Below are 20,929 nucleotides of genomic sequence, written 5' to 3'. Positions count from 1 at the left end.
ATATAATTGAGAAATGAGTTCTTTATCAGAGATACTTGTTTCAAAAATTCTTTCCCATTTTTCTGCTTCCCTTGTAATCTTGGTCACATTAGTTTTGGATTTTTTTTTAGGGCAATGAGGGTTAAGTAACTTGCCCAGGGTCACACAGCTAGAAAGTATGAAGTGTCTGAGACCAGATTTGAACTCAGATCCTCCTGAATCCAGGCCCAGTGCTTTATCTACTGCACCACCTAGCTGCCCATACATTAGTTTTGTTTGTGCAAAACCTTTTTAATTTTATGTAACCAAAATGATCTATTTTACATTTTGTTTTGATTCTAATAATTATAAGTACTTTGACTACTCATTAGCCCCAGACAGCAGAGAAGAACCAAATTTTAGCCAAGAGTAAGCTAATAAAAATAATGTAGTATTGTCCATTAAATAGCTGAGGATGATACCCAAAGTATCTCTATCCTGAACAGAATTGTTGTGCAGTTACAGAAATAAAGAACAATCAACTCTCACACCACTGTGGTGTGTCTACATAGATACCTTTTAAAAAGAGTAAATCAATGACTAGTTATTCATGTGGGAGTCATTTTTTAATTAGTTGACTGTGTGTATTCAGATCATTAATTTGTCAGAACAAAGATAAAAACTGATGCCAAAAAAAGGAAAAGGCATGCCAAAAAATATGAGAAGATATCATGTACAATCACATCAACAAATTCAAACAAATTAATGAAATAAATGGAACAAAGAAAAGTCATCAATGTTGGTGATCGTCTCCTTCAAAATTTTAACTAATTGAAGGCAATCTTCACAAAAGGACTGCTAGAGAGCCCAGACACCACCTGGATCAGCAAACACTAGATATTGTTGTCAAGTGGAAAGACATTACAGACAAGGATTATTCAAAACAACCTCTTCCCCTGTTTTTCTTTCAATTTTCTTTCAGTGATGATGGACTCAGTCTCCTTTGTTGATTCATCATCCATACCACACCCCCTTATTATAGGTGGAGAGTTCCCTAAACCTCATTCTTGTACTCCCTTCTATTCTTTTGCTATACTCTTTCTCTTGACTTTTTCATCCTATGGATTTAATTATCATCTCTACACAGATGACTCCTAGATCTATATATCCAGTTCTAGTCCCTCTTCTGAGCTCTAGTTGTATGGTTCTAGCTATTAGACACTTAAAGTGGGTTGTACTAGGGGCATCTCAAACTCAAGATGTTCAAAACGACTCACTGTCATTTCCACCAAACCCACACTCATTTTGATCTTCCTTTATTTCTGTTAAGAGTATCATCCGTATATTCTAAGGGGCACAAGACTGAAGTCATAGATGGCCTTTTCTGATTGCTAAATGGCCAGTGAATAAAATACTAGCTTATGGATAGTCTTTTCCAAACTAATAATAGGTTCTTATGGCAACACAGTCTTGGTAGATATTCAAGACCATTAGATGTAGGTGTTCTTATTATGGGCTGGCTCTCAAATTGAGATGATATACAGTCGATGACATTGGGAGGTTATGTTTATCTCAGGATGGTCAGTCTGCCCAGTTTGGATACTAATAAATATCCTGAGAAAGGCTTTGACAGAAGTTCCTGTTATCTTAAATTTGGTGGTGGGGGAGCTTGTGGAAGGAAAAGAGGGATGCCTTCTGCAAAAGTTATGAGAAAAAAAACACAAATCGTTGAACTTCTAGCATGCAAACTTATGAGCCTATATAAGCCAGCTATGCTTTGTTTTTTGGGGTTTTGTTGTTGTTGTTGATTTTTTTTTCTTTTGGTGGGGCAATGAGGGTTAAGTGACTTGCCCAGGGTCACACAGCTAGTAAGTGTCAAGTATCTGAGTCTGGATTTGAACTCAGGTCCTCCTGAATCTAGGGCTGGTGCTTTATCCACTGTGCCACCTAGCTGCCCCCAAGCCAGCTATGCTTTAAAGACAATTCAATATGCAAGAAAAAGGGAATTACAATAAACCATACAAAAATTTCTAGTTAGGATAGGAGTCTCCCCAAATGGGGGTTGAACTTACAGTTGTACTTTGGATGATAAGTAATTTTGTTTCCCCTTTAATTTATTCCTTTTCTCAATCCCCACAAATGCTTACCCAAACCTATTCACCTCTAAAATTCTCATACCTCCTTCTCCCTCCTTTCTTTTAGGTGAGGACCTCACTTCTTTCTTTACTAAAATAATTGAAGCCATTTGATGTGGGCTCCCTCTTCTCTTTATTTCAAAACTGGATTCCTTGACATTACCCTTTAGCCTACTCTACTTTTCACTTTGCCAAAGCCAACTCCTCTCTCCCTCCCTCCTTTCCCTCTCTCTTTCGGTCTTTAAATTTTCCCTACCAACTGGTTCTTTCCCTACTGCCCTCAAACATGTCCAAGACTCCCCCATCCTTAAAAAAAATCATTAGACACTTATCATCCCTGCAAACTATCATGCTATTATTTCTTTTCTTTCTCTCAGCCTTTTCTCTGGAAAAAGCTATCTACATATTCCATGTCTCCACTTTATCTCTTCTCACCCAATCTTCAACCCTTTAGAATTTGGTTTCTGACCTCATTATTCCATTGAAATGGCAGTCTCGGGGGCAGCTAGATGGCGCAGTGGTAAAGTGCCGGCCCTGGATTCAGGAGTACCTGAGTTCAGGTCTGGCCTTGGACACTTGACACTTGCTGGCTGTGTGACCCTGGGCAAGTCACTTAGCCCTCATTGTCCGGCAAAAAAAAAAAAAAAGAAAAGAAAAAAGAAATGGCAGTCTCCAAAGTTACCATTTATCTCTTAATTGGAAAATGTTATGATTTCTTCTGAGTCCCCACTTTTCTCTATCTATCTGATGCATTTGATATTATGAACCACTCTTTCCCTCTGGATGCTCTCCTTCTGGGTTTTTGTGACACTAGTTTCTCCTGGTTCTCCCCCTACTTCTCTGATTTTTCGTTCTCAGTCTCCTTTTCTGGTAGACACTAACATTAAGGGGGAATGGGAAAGGTTTCTTGCAGAAAGTGAGATTGTTAGTTAAAATGTGAAAGAAGCCAGGGAAGTTAGGAGGTGGAGATGAGGAAGAAGAGAGTTCTAAGCACATGGGACAGTAAGTGAAAATGCCTAAAGTCTAGGGATGGAATGTCTAGTTCAAGGAATAGCAAGGAGGTCAGTGTCATTGGATCACTGAGTACTGTGGTAAAAATTATTTGTGGTATAGGCAGCTTTTGAAGGACCTCCCCTTTTGGGGGAGAAAGGATTGAATGCTCCCTGAAGGGTGGTTGGAGGGCACTTTCGGAAAGCTAGCTCTCCAGTCACTTCCAGAATGCTAGTTTGCTCTCGGTGTGGCAACTGCTGTCCTGGTGGTGCGAGAGCAACTTTAGACTGGCGGGCTGTTCAGCTGTTTGGTTAGTTTAATTATGGAAAACCCTAATAAGCTAAGTTCAGAGTTAAGAGTATTTATCTGTATTTCTATTTTCCTATTTCCTTATCTTTGATTTTTTTTATTAGTTTCACCTTTGTTGTTTAATTAATTCCCAAGTAATAAAATCTGATCCTTTTGTGACCTAAAGTTTAGAGGCTCCTTTCTTATTGGCCTGGGAGAAATATCTAAAAGGGTCACTCATATTTCCGGGACCCCAATATTAAGGCGAGTCACCCAAATAATGCTCCGTATATCAAATTTTGGCCCTCACAGTACAATGGGGGCAGGAGGCAGGTGTAAGAAATAAGAATGGAAAATTTTAAAGGAGCTGGGTTAGAAAGGGTTTTAAAATCCAAACAGAAGATTTTATATTGATCCTGGAGGCAAATAAATGTGTTAAATAAATATTTAATTGATTGAAGAATGATAGTGGCTTGATCCACCATTTAGTGTCACTTATATGGGTAGAATTTTATATGTCTGTAGCACCTTGAACCAGAAGTCAAAATAAGGCACTGGATAATTAAAAAAGGGGGGGCAATGCAGTACATACCCATTAGGGTAGTCTGACCCTGAATAGAAACTATGAATGCTTTTATATATTGATTCTAATGATATATACAGTTTTATACCTATTCATTTATAGAAACATAAATGAAGTATGAAGAACTGTCAAACATTCAATTCTGCATCATGTAATCTAAGTATAGAGATAGTAGAATGGCTTTCTGTCAACTTGTATCTATTTTTTTAAAGGTTTGGGGAAATCTTTAAGAATTATGTTAATTTCATAACTCTCACAATTTTCCTGGAAGCAAGATGGATTAAAAACATAATTATCTCTTTTCCATATATAGGGAAAGCCCAGGGAGTTTCAGCTACTGAGGGACATTTTTTCAAGGTCAAATAGTTAGTCAATAGCATAGTTACACAGAGACTCTAGTTCTCACATTAAATGCCCTCTGTATCAGATTATCAATAATAGTATTAATATATCTTACAATTAGAAGCTATATGATAATTTACAATTAAAAGAATTAAAAAATATGTATCTATAAAAATCCTGTGAAGTAGGGAGGTGGGATAAGTGTTACTATCCCCATTTTTCTCAAGTGAGGATTAAAGTTAAGTAATTTATTCCTGGTCACATATAGCCAGGATTTGATCCTAATAATCATAACATGGCTCTTTCCAGAGGCCACTTCCATTATACCATATTTCTTATACAAAGTTCAGGATTAGCAGTTTTGGGGAGGAAAGAAATTCATATAGACATTTTGAAAAGATGATTTTAGAAGCATGCCTGACACCTATCATTAATTATTTATTTTTTATTTCTGATTTTAGTTTTTCTAGAAAGGTAGATATTTTCAACAGTGGCCACTAAATTACAAATTAAATTTCACACCGCATTATAGCTTAATTTATTGCCCAATTTTCAATGTATGCTCAACAGCCAGAATGGCTGCAATCTAGTTCTTTGGATGACAGGTCCCTTAGTAGCAGTGACAAATTTGGAAACCACGATACTGAAGTGGGGAAGAACTAATTCTCTGAGAATGACATTCACTCTTGTACTTACATAATATTCCCTAGGAAAAGGGCTTGCGTTTTTGTTTCAATGGCATTTCTTCAAATTAGCTTATTTCTCTAAACAGCTTATTTTTGATGAATTAGTTTTCCAATCTAAAAACTGAGCCAGGGACAACTCTTTGTGAATATTATAGCAGCAACTGATTACTCTTTTAAAAATATGTCGAAAGTTTCCTTGATTAGAAAACTGACCTGAAGACTGGCCTGGCAGGTGTCTGAAGCTTAATTGTTTTGAGGCCTCATTTATCATACTGATTTTCATAAGAAAAACACCCCTATTCTAACTGGTTAGTCACCAAACTAAGGAGTAACACTGGGTTAAATTTTGATTCCAGCATAACAATCCTTCAGATGGGAAGATTTTATATATAAAATTCCCAAAGCTAACAAAATATCCTCATCTTAGGCAACCAAGCAGACATTCTTAGAAATTTTTCCTATCCTGGTAGTAATTTTGCGTATGGGACCATTTGGCTACAATGCATTATAAACCAACAGAGACTTTTGTTTTTAATATTTCAATTCAGTCTAGGAAAGGCTGAACAATCCCTAAGGCTGCTCTACTACTTTGATAGTTACATTTTAATAAAGAAAAATAAATAATTTTAACTTGAACCATGTTTCTATGAAGCACATCTAATTTGACTCCCTTAGAACCAGCAAAAAAATATTTGACACATGAAATAATTCTGAGGCTACAATAAAAACTAAGCAGTACTCTTAATGACCAAGCAGAACAATAAGTAAAGTCTACTATGGTATTTCATTGGTGGCTACTGAGCTACCCAATGTCTGTTTCTAAGAAGTTTGTACAAAATATTAATAAGGCAGCTTTCAAGGTATGCTTTTTTGTTTTGTTTTGTGGGACAATGAGGGTTAAGTGACTTGCCCAGGGTCACACAGCTAGTAAGTGTCAAGTGTCTGAGGCCAGATTTGAACTCAGGTACTCCTGAATCCAGGGCCAGTGCTTTATCCACTGTGCCATCTAGCTGCCCCCCTTAAGGTATGCTTTTAATACTGATATCATCCAAACCGTAACTAAGCTGAAAAGTGTTCTGTTTAAAGAATGCATTATTAATGTTTTGCTGTTGATTTGATACTAGATAGCTGGCTGATGCTTTAAAACAATTATAGTATATAGTTTCATATATCCAGACTGACAGTTTTAGGAAAGACTTTTCATATATGGTATTTAATGAAAGTATAGCGGTATACACACACATGCATATACACATCTATATCTGTGTGTATAGTCACACAGATATGTGACTATCCCCAACCTTGTAAGGTAAGCAGTTTAATGAATGATTTTTAAAAGTTGTTTTGTTGTGTTTGGTTTTTCTACCATAGTCACTTCCTTTTAGTAAAGAAAAATATTTAAGCAAACCAACCAGTATAGCATTGTGCTTGAGAGCATATAGCACATTCCACCTCCCACCTCTTTACTGGGTAAAGACTAGTACCCCATCTCTTTACTGAAAAGAGCAAGGTTTGTTTTGTTATCATTTCTCAAGGACATTATTCCTTTTAATTCATCACACACTTTAATTTACTAGGTCATTAGGAAAGATGCTAATACTCAATTGACAAGTCATTATTCTTTTTCTTTGTTTTTTTCTGATAAAAGTATTTTATTTTTTTCCAGTTACATGTAAAAAGTTTTCAACATTTGTTTATATAAGATTTCCAATTTCAAAATTTTCTCCCTCCCTCCCCTCTGCCCTAGACAGCAGGTAATCAGATATAGGTTATATATATATATATAATAACATTAAACATATTTCTGCATTAGTTATGTTATAAGAGAAGAATCAGAGCAATAAGGAAAAACCTCTGTCATTATTCTTTAATGTGCAACTCACTAACTGATGTCGAGCACTATCCTATTTTTAAAAATTTAGTTGTATGTATAATGGCATATGAAGATTTAGATAATTCTGAGAGACATTTGGGATGCTTTTAGCTAGGTAAAGGATTGGAAAGATGTGATATATATAAAGTGGAAAGATACCACCGTGATAAAATAATGGAATTTGGCAGACACCCAGGGGTCCCACCTGATTGATTTAGTATTGTTTGAATTGGGTGAGAATGAGAAACTGACTAAATACCTACTTAAGGATGACTGGATGGGGACCACACCTGAGTGATGTGTTGGTGTACTACTGATGACAGCAAGAGACCATTCTCAACCAATCAGCTTGATGGACCTCCCCTTTGGGGGAGGGAGAGAGGAATGAGGAAGTGAATGCTCACTCAGAGAAGAGGCACATGGAGAGAGAGGGAGAACAGGAGTCCCCCTTGTCCTTTGGGACATTGGTTTGGTGGTGAGAGAGTTCATGTGGGCTGCTAGGAAAGGAAATTTATTTATTTCTCTCTGGCTATAATGAATTAAATCTAAGCTAGGACTTCCATGCTATAAGGAATCTGCTCTCAATCTCTCTCTCTTCACTAACTTATATATTTTAATAAATCTTTAAAAGCCTAAACTCTTGCTGAATTTATCAGTGATTTTAGCCAGCTTCTCCCCAAGACTGGGGAGGGGGCAGATTAGAACCCACAATTTAGATTTTAAACAACACACCACACTATATAATTTGTCACACCTAGTACTCTCCACCAGAGATAGAATTCAAGGTGAATTAATTGTTTTGTTCTCTTGGGCTCTATGGACTACTTTTCACAAGCCAGTTCACACAGCTAAACACCTAGATGAACCAAAGTTTCTTATAGGAAGAGGCTTGTATTATAGAATAATTATATAATAATAGGATTGTATTATAGTAACTGTGTGGGAAATTTCAGAAATAACTGTTTCTAAAATCCTATTTATGAATGATTTGGTAGGTTTATAATGCAGCAAGGTGCTTTTTAATGTGATAAGATGGAAGTCAGGTGTCAGTCATCCTTTTACATAAAGTAACTGGAATCTGAGACTACCTACCCATAGAAAGATCCAAGACTATGTGGTTATGAGAAATTCCATTTTATTCACTTTGAGGTTATCCTTGAAGCTTATCATAGAGATAAGCTAGTCCCCTATTCTATCATTATTGACAGACGAGAGTCTAAGTGATTTTGCCATTGACTGAATTTGGTTTTTTTAAGTAGTTAATAATTTAGTTTATCTGGAACTTCTATGTTGCTTTGTGGAGCTTAATGGACAATCATAATAAGGGAATAACAATTACTGACAATTCTGGGTACTTTTCTGAGAAGACAAAATATAAATACAAGTGCTTCTTTGGGAAGGACAAGTGATCTGGTGAATTCCTCTCTTTTTTTCCCCTCTCACTTTGTTCACTCCTAATACATACTAGTTTGTATACTTCCTTGTGTGCCCTTAAATGCTAAGATTCTTCTAACCCTTAGCCTGACTCTGGAGTAAAAATGTTTACTCTTAATATAGCCTCTATACAGGCTTTCATGAAGAGCAAGTGAAAAAGCAACCATGTGTAAGGCATGGCAAAGTTCAACTCTTTACCTCCATTGAATTACTTAGAGCATCACAGATTAAACATTCAGGATAGTTCTTGTTGGCTAGACATGGGATCTTCAAAATGGTGTAGTAGAAGGAACACTGAACTGAGAGTCATAATTTGGATTCTAGTCCTGGATCTGTTGCTATTTACCAGGGTGACCTTTGGGCAAATCATTTCACCTAATTGGATAAGATGATCATTAAGATCCCTTCCAGCTCTACTCTACATTCTAGAACAATGCTGACCATGTGAATTAAGATGAATTTGGTATTTTAACTCCCCCTCTTCATCTGCCCTTTATTATAAATAAAATATAGAAACCTAGAAGATATTACCCATGTCATTCCCCTTCTTCAGTGCCAGGGAAACACATCCAGAGTATTTTAAGAATTAGAAATCATTTTCTAGGAATAGCAAAGATCGTGAGTTTCAGAGAAACCCTTCTCCCCATCATCTTGGCACAAGAACCTACTTGTACAAAATCCTACTCATTCCCAAAGGACTAGTTATTTTCCCCTACTAATATTACAAGAAGCCTGATCCCAACAGAACCTTACTATACCTGTGAGGCAAGTCTCCTCATAGCTTCCTCTTGTCGTCTGCGCATTTCTGGAGTTCCTGGGCAGCTTCCACTGGTGATAGAAGAATGGGCAGAAGGTGGCTGAGTAAGTGGCAGCTCTCGGTTGGCATCCACATCTGGATTAAAGCAATGAGAAGTTAATGTCAGAAAGAACCGAGGACTGAAGATTTTGAGATGGGCTTAACAGCTGCTATGGTGGTTCATAGGACTGAGGGTTGACAGCTTGAGGAAACCACTGGGCTCATCTATGGTCCTCAACTGAGGATTATAGGTTACCAATGAGGAAGCTGTTGCCCAGATATAATGAAATAACTTAATTAAGGTCACACAAGTAGTAAGAGGCTGAGGTGGGATCTGAATTTAGGTTCTCTGCCCCTAGTGGGTATTATGTATATATTACCTGCAATGAATGTGACTGTACTAAAACAAGAATGGCTGACACTGAGAATATCTGACCTTGATTAGGTGAAGTCAGACAATTGGTTTTCCAACCTTTAACAGGCTCTTTGTCAGCTGACGGCTGAATTTCATACCATACACATCTCTTTCATTGTTCTCTTTTGTTTTTGTTTTTCTAATTCTGTGGTTTCAAAGAATATATATTACTCCAAGAAAATATATGCAAATGTTAGAGCTCTTAAAGAGCACACTTCAATCACTGTTAGACATATCAAAGTCTTTGTTAGTATGAAGAAGTCAGGTCTTTCAAGGATCATTCCAGGCCAAAATAGAACAGGATCAATTATACCAAAGCACAAAGGAAACAACAGTTGAAAATTAAAACTAACAACAAGAATTAATAAACTATTCTTATGAAATAGCCCAACAAATACTCAGAAAACAAGCTAAGCTCTTTAGAGGAAAGTGGCACATGGATGGATTATTCCTGATTCCTTTACAGTGAGGTACAGTCTTTTTGAAGTTGGAAGAAGACCAGTAAAAAAAATAATGCTAATCATTGTCATGAAGAAAAAAAATGGTTGTCACAGGCAAGGCAATTCAAAGACTCACTGACTAAAAGGAGAAAAATATGATTTTTACTGATGAAACTCCCTTTTTATTCAATGCCAATACCAAAACCATTTTCAGAAGTCTAAATGACTATATAAGATCTGGGCATCTTCATAAGACAGTAAAAAAAAAAATCACTCACAAATGTTTTAAGGATGCTTTACTTTCAGTAGACCTAGAAGTTTGCTATTTAATTGAGGGAATGATGAACTTTAATAAAAATATTGATATATTGAGAAAGAAAATTATACTGGAATTCTAGAAATTCCTAAATAGAGACAGAATACTGCAATATGAATACTGTAATACGGTCATATGCAATATTACTTTGTACCATGCCACACATGCCAATAAAGGTTAAGAATTTTATCTATGAGATATATAAATAAATATGCTTCAATGCCCTGAGAATTCACTTAATTTAAGTCACATTGAAAATTCAGGGGCTATAACCAAGACTAGAGTTGGAAAAAAGAACTGTTTGTCAAAGATACACTTACTAGCCAATATAATAAAAGTTTGCTTTCATCATGAATCTTAAAATGTCTCAAAATCTTGTGGACTCAATGCCAAATTGTATAAAACAACTGACTGTAGCAAAAGGAGGACAGAGTGCATATTAAAAGTTCTTAAAGATGTAAAAGGTTGTAAAGTTTTATTATACAAGTCAATAAATTTAATCATTTTACTTCATCCCAAGTGTTGTACTCCACTGTAATAAATATGTATAACACCTTAAAAATGGATGCAACATACAGCACTATGGAAATGAAGGCAGAGCAAGGATATGAAGGTGCCTAGTTCTCTTGTTTGTCTAATTTGCTCCATCCATATGAGATTCGATTCAATTCAGCAAACCTTTATTCAGTGCCTACTACCAGGTGTGTAAATAAGCATAGGAGGCCCTTAGGCAGCACTTCTGGAGACTTTTGAAAGTAGAGGGAGGGGGCAGCTAGGTGGCGCAGTAGATAGAGTACTGGTCAGGAGTACCTGAGTTCAAATCCAGCCTCAGACACTTAACACTTACTAGCTGTGTGACCCTGGGCAAGTCACTTAACCCCAATTGCCTCACAAAAAAAAAAAAGAAAGAAAGTAGAGGGAGGAGGCAGCTAGGTGGTGCAATGGATAAAACACCGGCTCTGGATTCAGGAGAACCTGAGTTCAAATCTGACCTCAGACACTTGAAACTAGCTGTGTGACCCTGGGCAAGTCACTTAACCCTCAATGCCCTGCAAAAAACCAAATACTCCCCCCCCCCCCAAAAAAAAAAGAAAAGAAAAAGAAGGTAGAGGGAAAAAGCTTCAGGACTTTGGGAATCTGTCTGATATGGTGGCAAGAACACTGGTCTTGGAGTGAGAAGACCTGTTTGTCTCCTGACTCTGACCCTTGCCCAGATATGAGATATGTGACCTTGCTTGTGACTGATATGTCACAACCTGAGATGGTTTCCAATCTGTAAAATGGGTTTAATCATAATTTCACTACCTCTATTATTGTTATGTAGATAGTGCTTTTTCTAAGTTATTACTAGTGACAAACTGATGCCATTCTAGAAGGTGGAAGTGGAGTTGAGTTCAGTGATTGGCAACCATTGCTTCAACTTTGCTATCTTCTCTCTTCTCCCTTCAAGTTCCCTAAAAAGTGTGTATTGTGGTATTTTAACCCTTCTTGCTCTTGAATCTTAGAGACTGCTTCCCCTCTGTCTGGGAAGCTTGGGTCCAATTAGGTTGGAAAAAAACAATGAGAACACAGAAGATGAAGTAGGAAGTCAGCAGGTGGGAAGTGGGGAAATGGCATACCAAACTGCTGAGATGAGTGAGAGTGGGAGAGAGTCGGGGCTGTTCCCTCAGCAGCTGCATCCCTAATCCACCTCCTTTATTCTCCTACAAAGGGCACTGGCAGCTGTTAATAAATGTCAAGTTAAGCTAAGGAATACAATGGGGCTATTAATGGGGAATGTGTAAGTATGTGTGTGAGCTTGTGTATTGGGGGTAGGGAACAGACATATAGTTCAGACTTCTTTAACTTATATAAATATTATAGCCATACATTAATGTCTGAGTTAGATAAAACATAATTTCCCACAAAATGTGTGTGTGTGTGTGTGTATTCTTTGTGCAAAGAAGGGTATGTTAGAGGTAAAGGAGAAGTGTAGGAGGGAAATAGGATGACAGCCCAGTGCCTCTCTTGGCAACTTCTCCACTCTCTTGCCCCTCCTTCTGCCTGCTCTGCAGGCCCAGGGAAATGACAGGGAGGGGGTGTCAGCTGAGGTGATGTGCCCATGGGGGAAGGAGAGAGCCAGCAGCTACAGTACCTAAGTTAATTCATATCTTCCACAGTAGCACTGAAGAGAGTGGAGGAGGCAAGGACAGAAGAATGAATGGTATATAAAGCAGAGGTGTAAGCAGGGAGTAGGGCAACTTGTGGAATTTCCATCCATTTCATTACCACAGTTATATCACTATTGTCAATGGCCAAGGGTGAGGATGTCTCATGGGTTTCTGAAAATCATTCAAATGCAAACTTAACTGTTTTAGTAAACCGTATACACAAAGAATGCTTTATATCATCTCAGGGTCACATTCTTGCCTTATCTCTTTGGGTCCAATTGCATTGCTGATATGACAAAAAAGTATAAACTGTACTTTGGACAAGAGCAGAAATTTTTCTAAAAAGTCTCTAAGTTGCAGAAAACAGTTGTGGTCAGGGTACCTTGATTAGTGTTTTCCACATACTCTGTTTCTACAGATGCTTTCTTAAGATTTCTGATAGAAAAATCAGGGTGAATCTAAGTGTTTTTCTGATGTTCCAAAGAAGGAGACAATCAACTTACCCCATAAGAATGCTGCAGTATTCTGGGAAATGCATAAGAGAAATGATGTTGAACGCGAGGGTCAAGAGCTTCTTCTCATTGGATTTCACTAACTAGAAGCCTAGCTTGTATGATATAGTTTAAGCTTTTGATTTGGAGAAGCATATTAGGCTGTTTCTCCCTTAGGCTCATGCAGATTTCCTTGCTGATTCTTGGTCATGCAGGATTCTTATTGTGCCTTTTATCTGAAGTTATACTATCAGTGCTCTGATTTTCTTTCTAGCCTACTCAAATGTTAAATTTTTTGACTACCCAGATAAAAATGATTTAGTATCATGGATATTTAAACACTGAAAGGAAGATGACCAGATAGGGATGTGAAATGACTTCTGGCAGAATAAGCATGTTCATAGAATCGGAGAAAATAAAAGTACCCTGGAAATCAACTAACCTAATTCCCTCATTTTACATATGAGGAAGCATTTTATTCTTAAGTGTGTAAAATAACTCTTGACTTCTACTACCTTAACTATGTTTCCTTTTGAGATTAAATATCACATTCCTATTTACAATAACAGATTCATAGTCCCTTGGTCCAACTTTTGGAAACACTGGAGGAAGCCAAAAAAGATAGCTCTGATGACCTGACTTTTAGGCAAGACAATTCCCACCATGTCCTGCTTCAGTATTCTCTATGTTAACTCTGGAAATTAATGCAGTAAAGGTTCCTCTGATGAGACATACTTATTTATGAGTTTTACCCTTTAAAGTGATAAAACACACACACACACACACACACACACACCCCTCCAGAAAGTACTGATGAAGTTTTAAGCCTTTTGGGACACTGAGTGTATGTGTGTGAGGGTGGGTGGGGGGTGGGGAGAGAGGCTGTCTCACTGAACTTACTGGTCTTTCTAATCCATTTCTGCACAACTAATTGGAACAACTGTTATGTTTTACACAGTTAAGATGGTTGAAAATCCCTGACTTAACCATTTTCCAAGTGCTGCTGGGTTTTAAATTTCTCTCATCTGTATAACATGGGGTGGATGGGTTGGCAGAGTGTAGAATAGTGGGTCCATTTGTATTGGGGTATTTCCTGTCTTAAATTGGCAGTGGAAGGTGTTACTTTTAAACAGGAATCCCATGTCAGTGTTGTCTAGAAAGGTGGTTTTGTTTCTCTACTTGTGCTCGTCTAGGCTAGTGTGGCACATACATTATGACTAAAGACCGAATTTGGATAAATGTCTATGAAAAGGGAGCACTGTTTAATGAATTCATCAATTAGGGTTCTTTGCAGAATTCTATTAACACAGTTATAACTGTAATTTTGTGTGTGGCACATAGAAAGAGTGCTGGATTTAGGTTTCCTGTACTTTGCTAATGAAACTTATTGTGGGAACAGAAGTAGAGTGCAATTTGAATACACAGCACATATACAACCATGAAATTGATTTTGATTTTTTTTTAAATGGCTGAGAAAAGAAAGACCTGGAGAAACACTGAAATGCAAGGAAAATGACTGAAAGGCTTTAAATCCCAACTTAAAAAGTGAACTTCCAATTGGCAAATTGGGAGATCATAACCTCTTTCAAGGAAGAGTTGTGGAATATTCTTGTCTAGAAAATTCTGAAAAGTGCTCTCTGAAATTGCCTTTGAAAATGACTGGATGAATTCACAGCTCCACTAACAGTACATTAATGAGTCTGTTTTCTTGCAGCCTCTCCAACATTTCTCATTTTTCTTTTTTGTCAACTTTATGCATCTGATGGATGAGTTGGGAACATAAACAATAGCTTTATTTGCATTTTTCTAATCATATTGTTTCAAGTTTTTTTTAATCAGTGAGAAAAATTTATTTTTGTTCACTGAAAAAATAAATTAAACTTTAAAAAAAGTAGAGTAAGCAGTTGTGTTGTTTCTCTGGTTTGGTGCAGTACTGTGAATCTAGATATATGTAATTTCTTCTCATGTTTTTATATACATTCAATATACATGAAAATTATGTATACACACATATCTATATCACAGATGTAAGCTCAGACAACTACTAGAAAATCTGTTTATCCAAGTTTCTCTTATAATTTTTTAGTCAATGGTAATACTGTATCATTTTGTTATAGTCATTACTAGCTACAGATAAAAGAAAATGTATCTGAATATCACAAGGATTTGTGAATTGTAAATGTTTTATATTTCCACAGTTATTTTCACACAATAACAACTTTCTGTTTCTGTAGTGCTTTAAGGTTTACAGAAAGACTTTTCTCAAAATAAGTTGGTGAAATAGTGCAAGCATCATTATTCCCATGCTATAGGTGAGCAAACTGAGACCCGGAGTGACTTGCCCTTGGATATGCTATAACATGTTGAAACCAAGATGAGAACTAATCTGAGATTATGAGAATTCTGACTCTAGGTTGAGCTTTCTTTCTCACACACATCTCAATGTGAAATAACAGTTGGTTTGATTATTCTGTGAAGACATTTGCCCAAATTTGGCCTTTATAGCCATGAGGAATATGTCACACTAGCCCAGGTAAACAAAAGTGGAGAAACAAGCTCACCTCTCTAGGTAACACTGACATGGGATCCCTGTTTAACAGAAACAGTTTCCACTATCATTTTAGACAGGAAGAACCCTATGCAAATAGACCCACTAATCCACCCTCTGCTAACCTATCCACCCCACAGGTCATACTGATAAGAGAAATTTAAAACCCAGCAGCACATGGAAAACTGGTAAGTCAGTTTTTTTCAATCATCTTAACTGTGTCAAATTTAACAGTTGTTCCAGTTAGTTGTGCAGAAATGAATCAGAAAGATCAATCAGTTCAGTGAGATACATTTATATCTCTACCTAATTACATGTGAATAGGCATAGCCTTAGTCATTTTAAAGGGTAAACTCACAAAAATGAGTATGGGGGCAGTTAGGTGGCACAGTGGATAAAGCACTGGCCCTGGATTCAGGAGGACCTGAGTTCAAATCTGGCCTCAGACACTTGACACTTACTAGCTGTGTGATCCTGGGCAAGTCACTTAACCCTCATTGCCCGGAAAAAAAAAAATGAGTATGACCTTTTCTGGGTTAATTTTTAGAGCTGCTAACATGGGGAATACCAAAGCAATACAGATGTAGTGGGGGAAGGGGGGAGCTGTGTATGTGGACCTATTCAGAGAACTGGCTATTCTGGCTTCCTCCAGGATTTCTAAAGGTTGTCAGAGTATCTCCATTGTTCTCACACCATGGCTGTGTCAGGCTGGGGAAGGGAGAAGAATGACTACAGAAGAGAGCATAGCAATTTTTCACAAGGGAAATAGAGAAGAAAAATTTCAAGGATGATGGCCAATCCTATGTAATACAACACTTCACGTCAATAGTCAGTGCATGCACTGATGTGTTGTAATGTGGAGACTGCAAAGTTTTCAAGCTAACAAGGAAAGCAGGAAGAGAAACAGAGGTGTGAAAAGGCTCTGTAGGCAACTGCTATGCTCTTTATCCAAAGTTCAAAGTGCAACCAGCAGAGTAAGGACATAGGCAGTTGCAATTAGACTAAGTGTGGGAAGCTATTTATAGTAGAAAAGGGCTGATGTTAGAGAAAGAGTAGCTGAGGGCATATCTCAGTTCTGCTTCTACTTGCATAGCCTAGAAAATATTACTTTGCCTCTCCAGGCCTCAGTTTTTGCATCTTTAAAATGAAAGGGCTGCACAAGCTAACCTCAAGCATTTCCCCATCCGGCTCTCAAGCTCTGAGCCTGTGATTCTAGGACTTCCAGGATGCCACCACCACTAGCAGGAGCATCCGAACCACGAAGAACTGTTGGATACATAAGTTAGATGTAAACTGAACACAAAATTCTCTCTGTTCATTCTGGATCAAGGGTATTCTTACAAAGGTTGGATTTCACAGATCACATGAGGATGACACACATACTGGTATATGGATGATAAGAATACCACATAGCACAGAGTTCTATACACAGCAGTACATACGTTTAGGAGAAGCATGTGGACTATCTGAGGCAATCTGTCTCATCCGTGTACCATGGCAACTGAGGGCCACCAGCCTGGAGATGATAGCAGTCTTGCCAAATCCAATGTTTCCAACAATCACTACTCCCTGGTTCACGCTGGTGTTTTCACTCTGCAGTTGAGCATCTATTTCATGGAAAACCCAATCTCTGCCAACAAATACAGACTCTGTGGTAATGCTGGGCACTTCAAAGAGCAGTGGCTTCAGGGAGATGTCTGGAGGTCTATAAGGCGCAAATCGCACTAGAAGAAAGAATCATAGAACAGGGTAAATGGCAAACATGGCAAGATATACAAAATATGTGGTCTTTCAAGAAACATTGGTAATTTTGTTTTATATAACTGTTCTGGAAGATTCAAGGTGGAGGGTGTTTTATTTTGGTTTGTTTAAATCAGAACATTGAACTAAAGGCAGGTGAGATTGGAATCGCCCAATGCTACAGCTGATAGCAAAACATAATCAAGAAATAAGAATGATTTACTCTGGGAATTTTGGAAGCATTGCTTGCTGTGAGAATTGTCATGTGATATCTACAAGGGGAGATGCCTTCATTCCACAAGAGTACTATTTTTGGATTTTTTTGATTGGACTCAAACACATTTACTTTTCATATGATATATGCCAAACATTTAGAATATCAAATCCTTTTATTTTGGCACTTTTCCCCTTTGGGCTCAAAGGACACATGGAAAACTTTGTTGCTTCAAATGACTGTTTTTGAGGAAAGTGGTCATTGAGGCTTTAACAGTTGGGGCAAAGCAAAGAGAATATTAAACATGTTATGAAATACAATTATTTCTATCAAACTGCAGTGAACTTAAAACAAACTTATAGTTGCTCTGATTGTGCATGCCTTTAAACCATTGGCACTGTCAGCTGTAGCAGTCTGTAGGGGCAGTGCAGACTCTCATAATTTTGACAGAGAAAGGACCTCTCTGTGTTTGGCCTGGTTGGAAGGGCTATTGTTAGGCAGAGTGGTAATGTAAGGTCTTCTTCATTGTGTGCAGTGTGTTTGCACCTAAGCCCAGGCAGTTATATTCCTTTCAACTTTTAAAAAAACATTTACTAGTGTCACAGACATGTACTGGAGTCAGGACAGCTCATCAGCTTCTATTTTTCTATTCTAATTTTTGTTTCCATATGGCACCTATAAGGTAAAGAGCCAGGAACATACCACATTTCTAGCAGATCTAGGAAGGTGAGAAAGAGCTGCAACTTGGGATGAATAAGCCAAACCTTACCTCAACTCTCTTTTTCTGGGTGGTTCTGATGGAATTTCATACCATCTAAGACTTTGCCAATGCAGGCATCTTGCCACCTGCCTCCCATTCTTCTACCCTTTCCCATTCACCACCTCTTGTTCAGGGAATAATAATGAAAACATCATCAAGGACAGTATACTGAAATTCTGAGATTCTGAGTTGTAGACTGACCAGATCAAAAAAAAAAAAACCACCACAACTCCTTTTCCTGGCTACTATTTCCATATATATATATACCCATCAGCCTTTTTCCTTCTAGGCCCCTATTCAATTCTTCCTTTACATCTTGTAGAAACACTGTTCTATTTTTAACAGACTTCCCTTCATATAAAACCTTTTCCTCTTATGCTCCTTCCAGCTTCCTGAAATCACAGAAATCTGACACTTTCCTGAAGACACTGACTGAATTCCCAGTCACCATGTCCAGTACTACTCTCTTGCCTTCTTTCTCTCTGACATGCTGCACCAGCACATAGAATAGTCATGCTTATTTCTCCCCAATCAGAAACCCTCCCTTCTCTGAATTAACCTAGCATTTTGTACCTCTCTTCCTGCACTTTTACATTATGAAATGTATTATAATTGTTTGTATCTTATCCCTTTCTTATTTTTGTTTGTTTGTTTGTTTGTTTTGGTGAGGCAATTGGGGTTAAGTGACTTGCCTGGGGTCACACAGCTAGTAAGTGTTTAGTGTCTGAAGTCGGATTTGAACTCAGGTCCTCCTGACTCCAGGGTCAGTGCTCTATCCACTGTGCCACCTAGCTGCCCCTTATCCCTTTCTTATTAAACTACAAATGCAATGAGAGCAGAGACTCTGTTTTAATCTTCTTTGTATTATCTAAGGCCTAGCAGAGTGCCTGGTGCATAATAAGGACACAGAGGTGAGGGTGGAACATGTTGTTTATGAATGAATGAATGAATCCCTACCTAAGAAGCAGAGAATAGAGAAATTTAATCTTCCATACCTACCTAAAGGAAGAAAATTCAACTAACAAGCATTATCATGTGTAAAAAATAGGGGAGAGGGGGCAGCTAGGTGGCTCAGTGGATAAAGCACTGGCCCTAGATTCAGGAGGACCTGAGTTCAAATCCGGCCTCAGACACTTGACACTAGCTGTGTGACCCTGGGCAAGTCACTTAACCCTCATTGCCTCACCAAAATAAATAAATAAATAAATAAACAAACAAACAAACAAATAAAAGAAATGGGGAAGAAAAGAAGAAAGGAGAGAATGAAATCTCTTGGAAAATAAGGATTGTTTTGTTTTTATGTTTGCACCCTCAGTGACTACTTAGTGGTGTCTTGCACACAAGTGTTTGTTAAAAATTTCTTGAATTGAATTAAAACTACTATAAAACATATTTATAATTATTATAGTTTATAAATTAGCTGTTTTCATATACTTACATTTTAAAAGAGAATTCCCAAAACAATGCTTTGTAACCACATTTACATTTCTTACTCTTAAGATTGATTATACATGTAGATACACTAGCTACTTAAAACTTTTTGTTTTACTTTTCAAGTTCTATTCCCCAGCTAATCCCACCTGAATGCTTCCATGAGTTATCATGCTCTTTCCCTTTCAGGGTGAGAGAGAAAGAGATGGTTGATCGGCTACACAGTTCTGACTTTGGTTAGACTGAGTAGGGTTAAGGTAAGAATTTGATCATTTCTAAAATGACAAAACAATGGGAAGGTGCAAATATAATTCCCCTTCTCAGCATTACAGAAATATTGATACAATTGTTTTCGGTGGAAAAGGATGAACGTGAGGCAATTAGGAAAGGTGGTATGATGCAAATGGTTTTTTTTCTTTTTTTTTTTTTGTGGGGCAATGAGGGTTAAGTGACTTGCCCAGGGTCACACAGCTAGTATGTGTCAAGTGTCTGAGGCCGGATTTGAACTCAGGTCCTCCTGACTCCAGGACTAGTGCTTTATCCACTGCGCTGCCTAGCTGCCCTGATGCAAATGTTTTAAGTACTATTCTAGCCAATGATAATAAAAGGGAATAAAGCATTTATTTGTTATCTTTCCAGTTGTCTGAAGGGTCCTGAAGAAATTATCCAGGTTTAGAGCCATAAATAATATAGGCCCATTTAATCAGAAGTATTAAACTTGCGGCTCCCACTAGATTAAAATGTAATTGGGACATGTTTAACAAAAATCAATAAAAATACAATAAAATACAGATAAAGTTAATTTGTGATTTTCTAAGTGAATATGTAGCCCGCAGGGATCCATTTCTACTTAAGTTTAACACCACTGCATTAAATGACAAGACCTTAGGCAGGGAAGAAAAATTGATTTTTCCAAACACTGCACACCACTGAGACTGTTCAATGGGCAATCAATCTTAGGAGAGTATTCCCTGCTGGGATGTGCACTTTGAGGGGCATAGGTTAGAGCTGAGGTGAAATGTAAAATGCCCAATCAACAGTTCTGCACAGTTTCATGTTTAGATGAGGTTTAAGTATCAGCCTTCCAAAAAATCATAACAGAAGTGGTTTCTGAATTCTGTTTTAAGTTATTTCCATCAATGTATACTGAGTTTTTTGTGTATTTTAGTGTGTGTAGTAAATAAATGCTTGATATACATTTTATATTGAGTAGAGTATCTTTAACTCTTCACCCAGACATGAGCCACAATCTAAACTAAAAGTAAATTTCTCCAAGATAAAGGGGTGGAATGATGAAAAATCCATGAAAAAAAAAAAAAAGAATGTGAAAAGAGAGCAC

At 37.5% G+C, this 20,929-nt stretch overlaps 1 protein-coding gene across 11 annotated transcripts in view; it reads right to left on the bottom strand.

Moving 5' to 3' along the window:
* Positions 1 to 20,929, bottom strand: part of TANC2 (tetratricopeptide repeat, ankyrin repeat and coiled-coil containing 2) — a 558,975-nt gene that overhangs the window by 90,827 nt on the left and 447,219 nt on the right. For all 11 annotated transcript variants that reach the window (XM_044000435.1, XM_044000439.1, XM_044000440.1 and 8 more), the window contains 2 exons: positions 16,888 to 17,169; positions 9,048 to 9,181 (listed from right to left, as the gene is read on the bottom strand). In XM_044000435.1, the coding sequence (XP_043856370.1) occupies positions 9,048 to 9,181; positions 16,888 to 17,169 (416 nt within the window). The remainder of the gene's footprint in view (positions 1 to 9,047; positions 9,182 to 16,887; positions 17,170 to 20,929) is intronic.

This window comes from Dromiciops gliroides, chromosome 4, assembly GCF_019393635.1.
Source record: "Dromiciops gliroides isolate mDroGli1 chromosome 4, mDroGli1.pri, whole genome shotgun sequence".
NCBI lineage: Eukaryota > Metazoa > Chordata > Mammalia > Microbiotheria > Microbiotheriidae > Dromiciops > Dromiciops gliroides.
The sequence above is the reverse complement of the archived record's forward strand: the minus strand, read 5'-3'. Positions and strand labels throughout refer to the sequence as shown.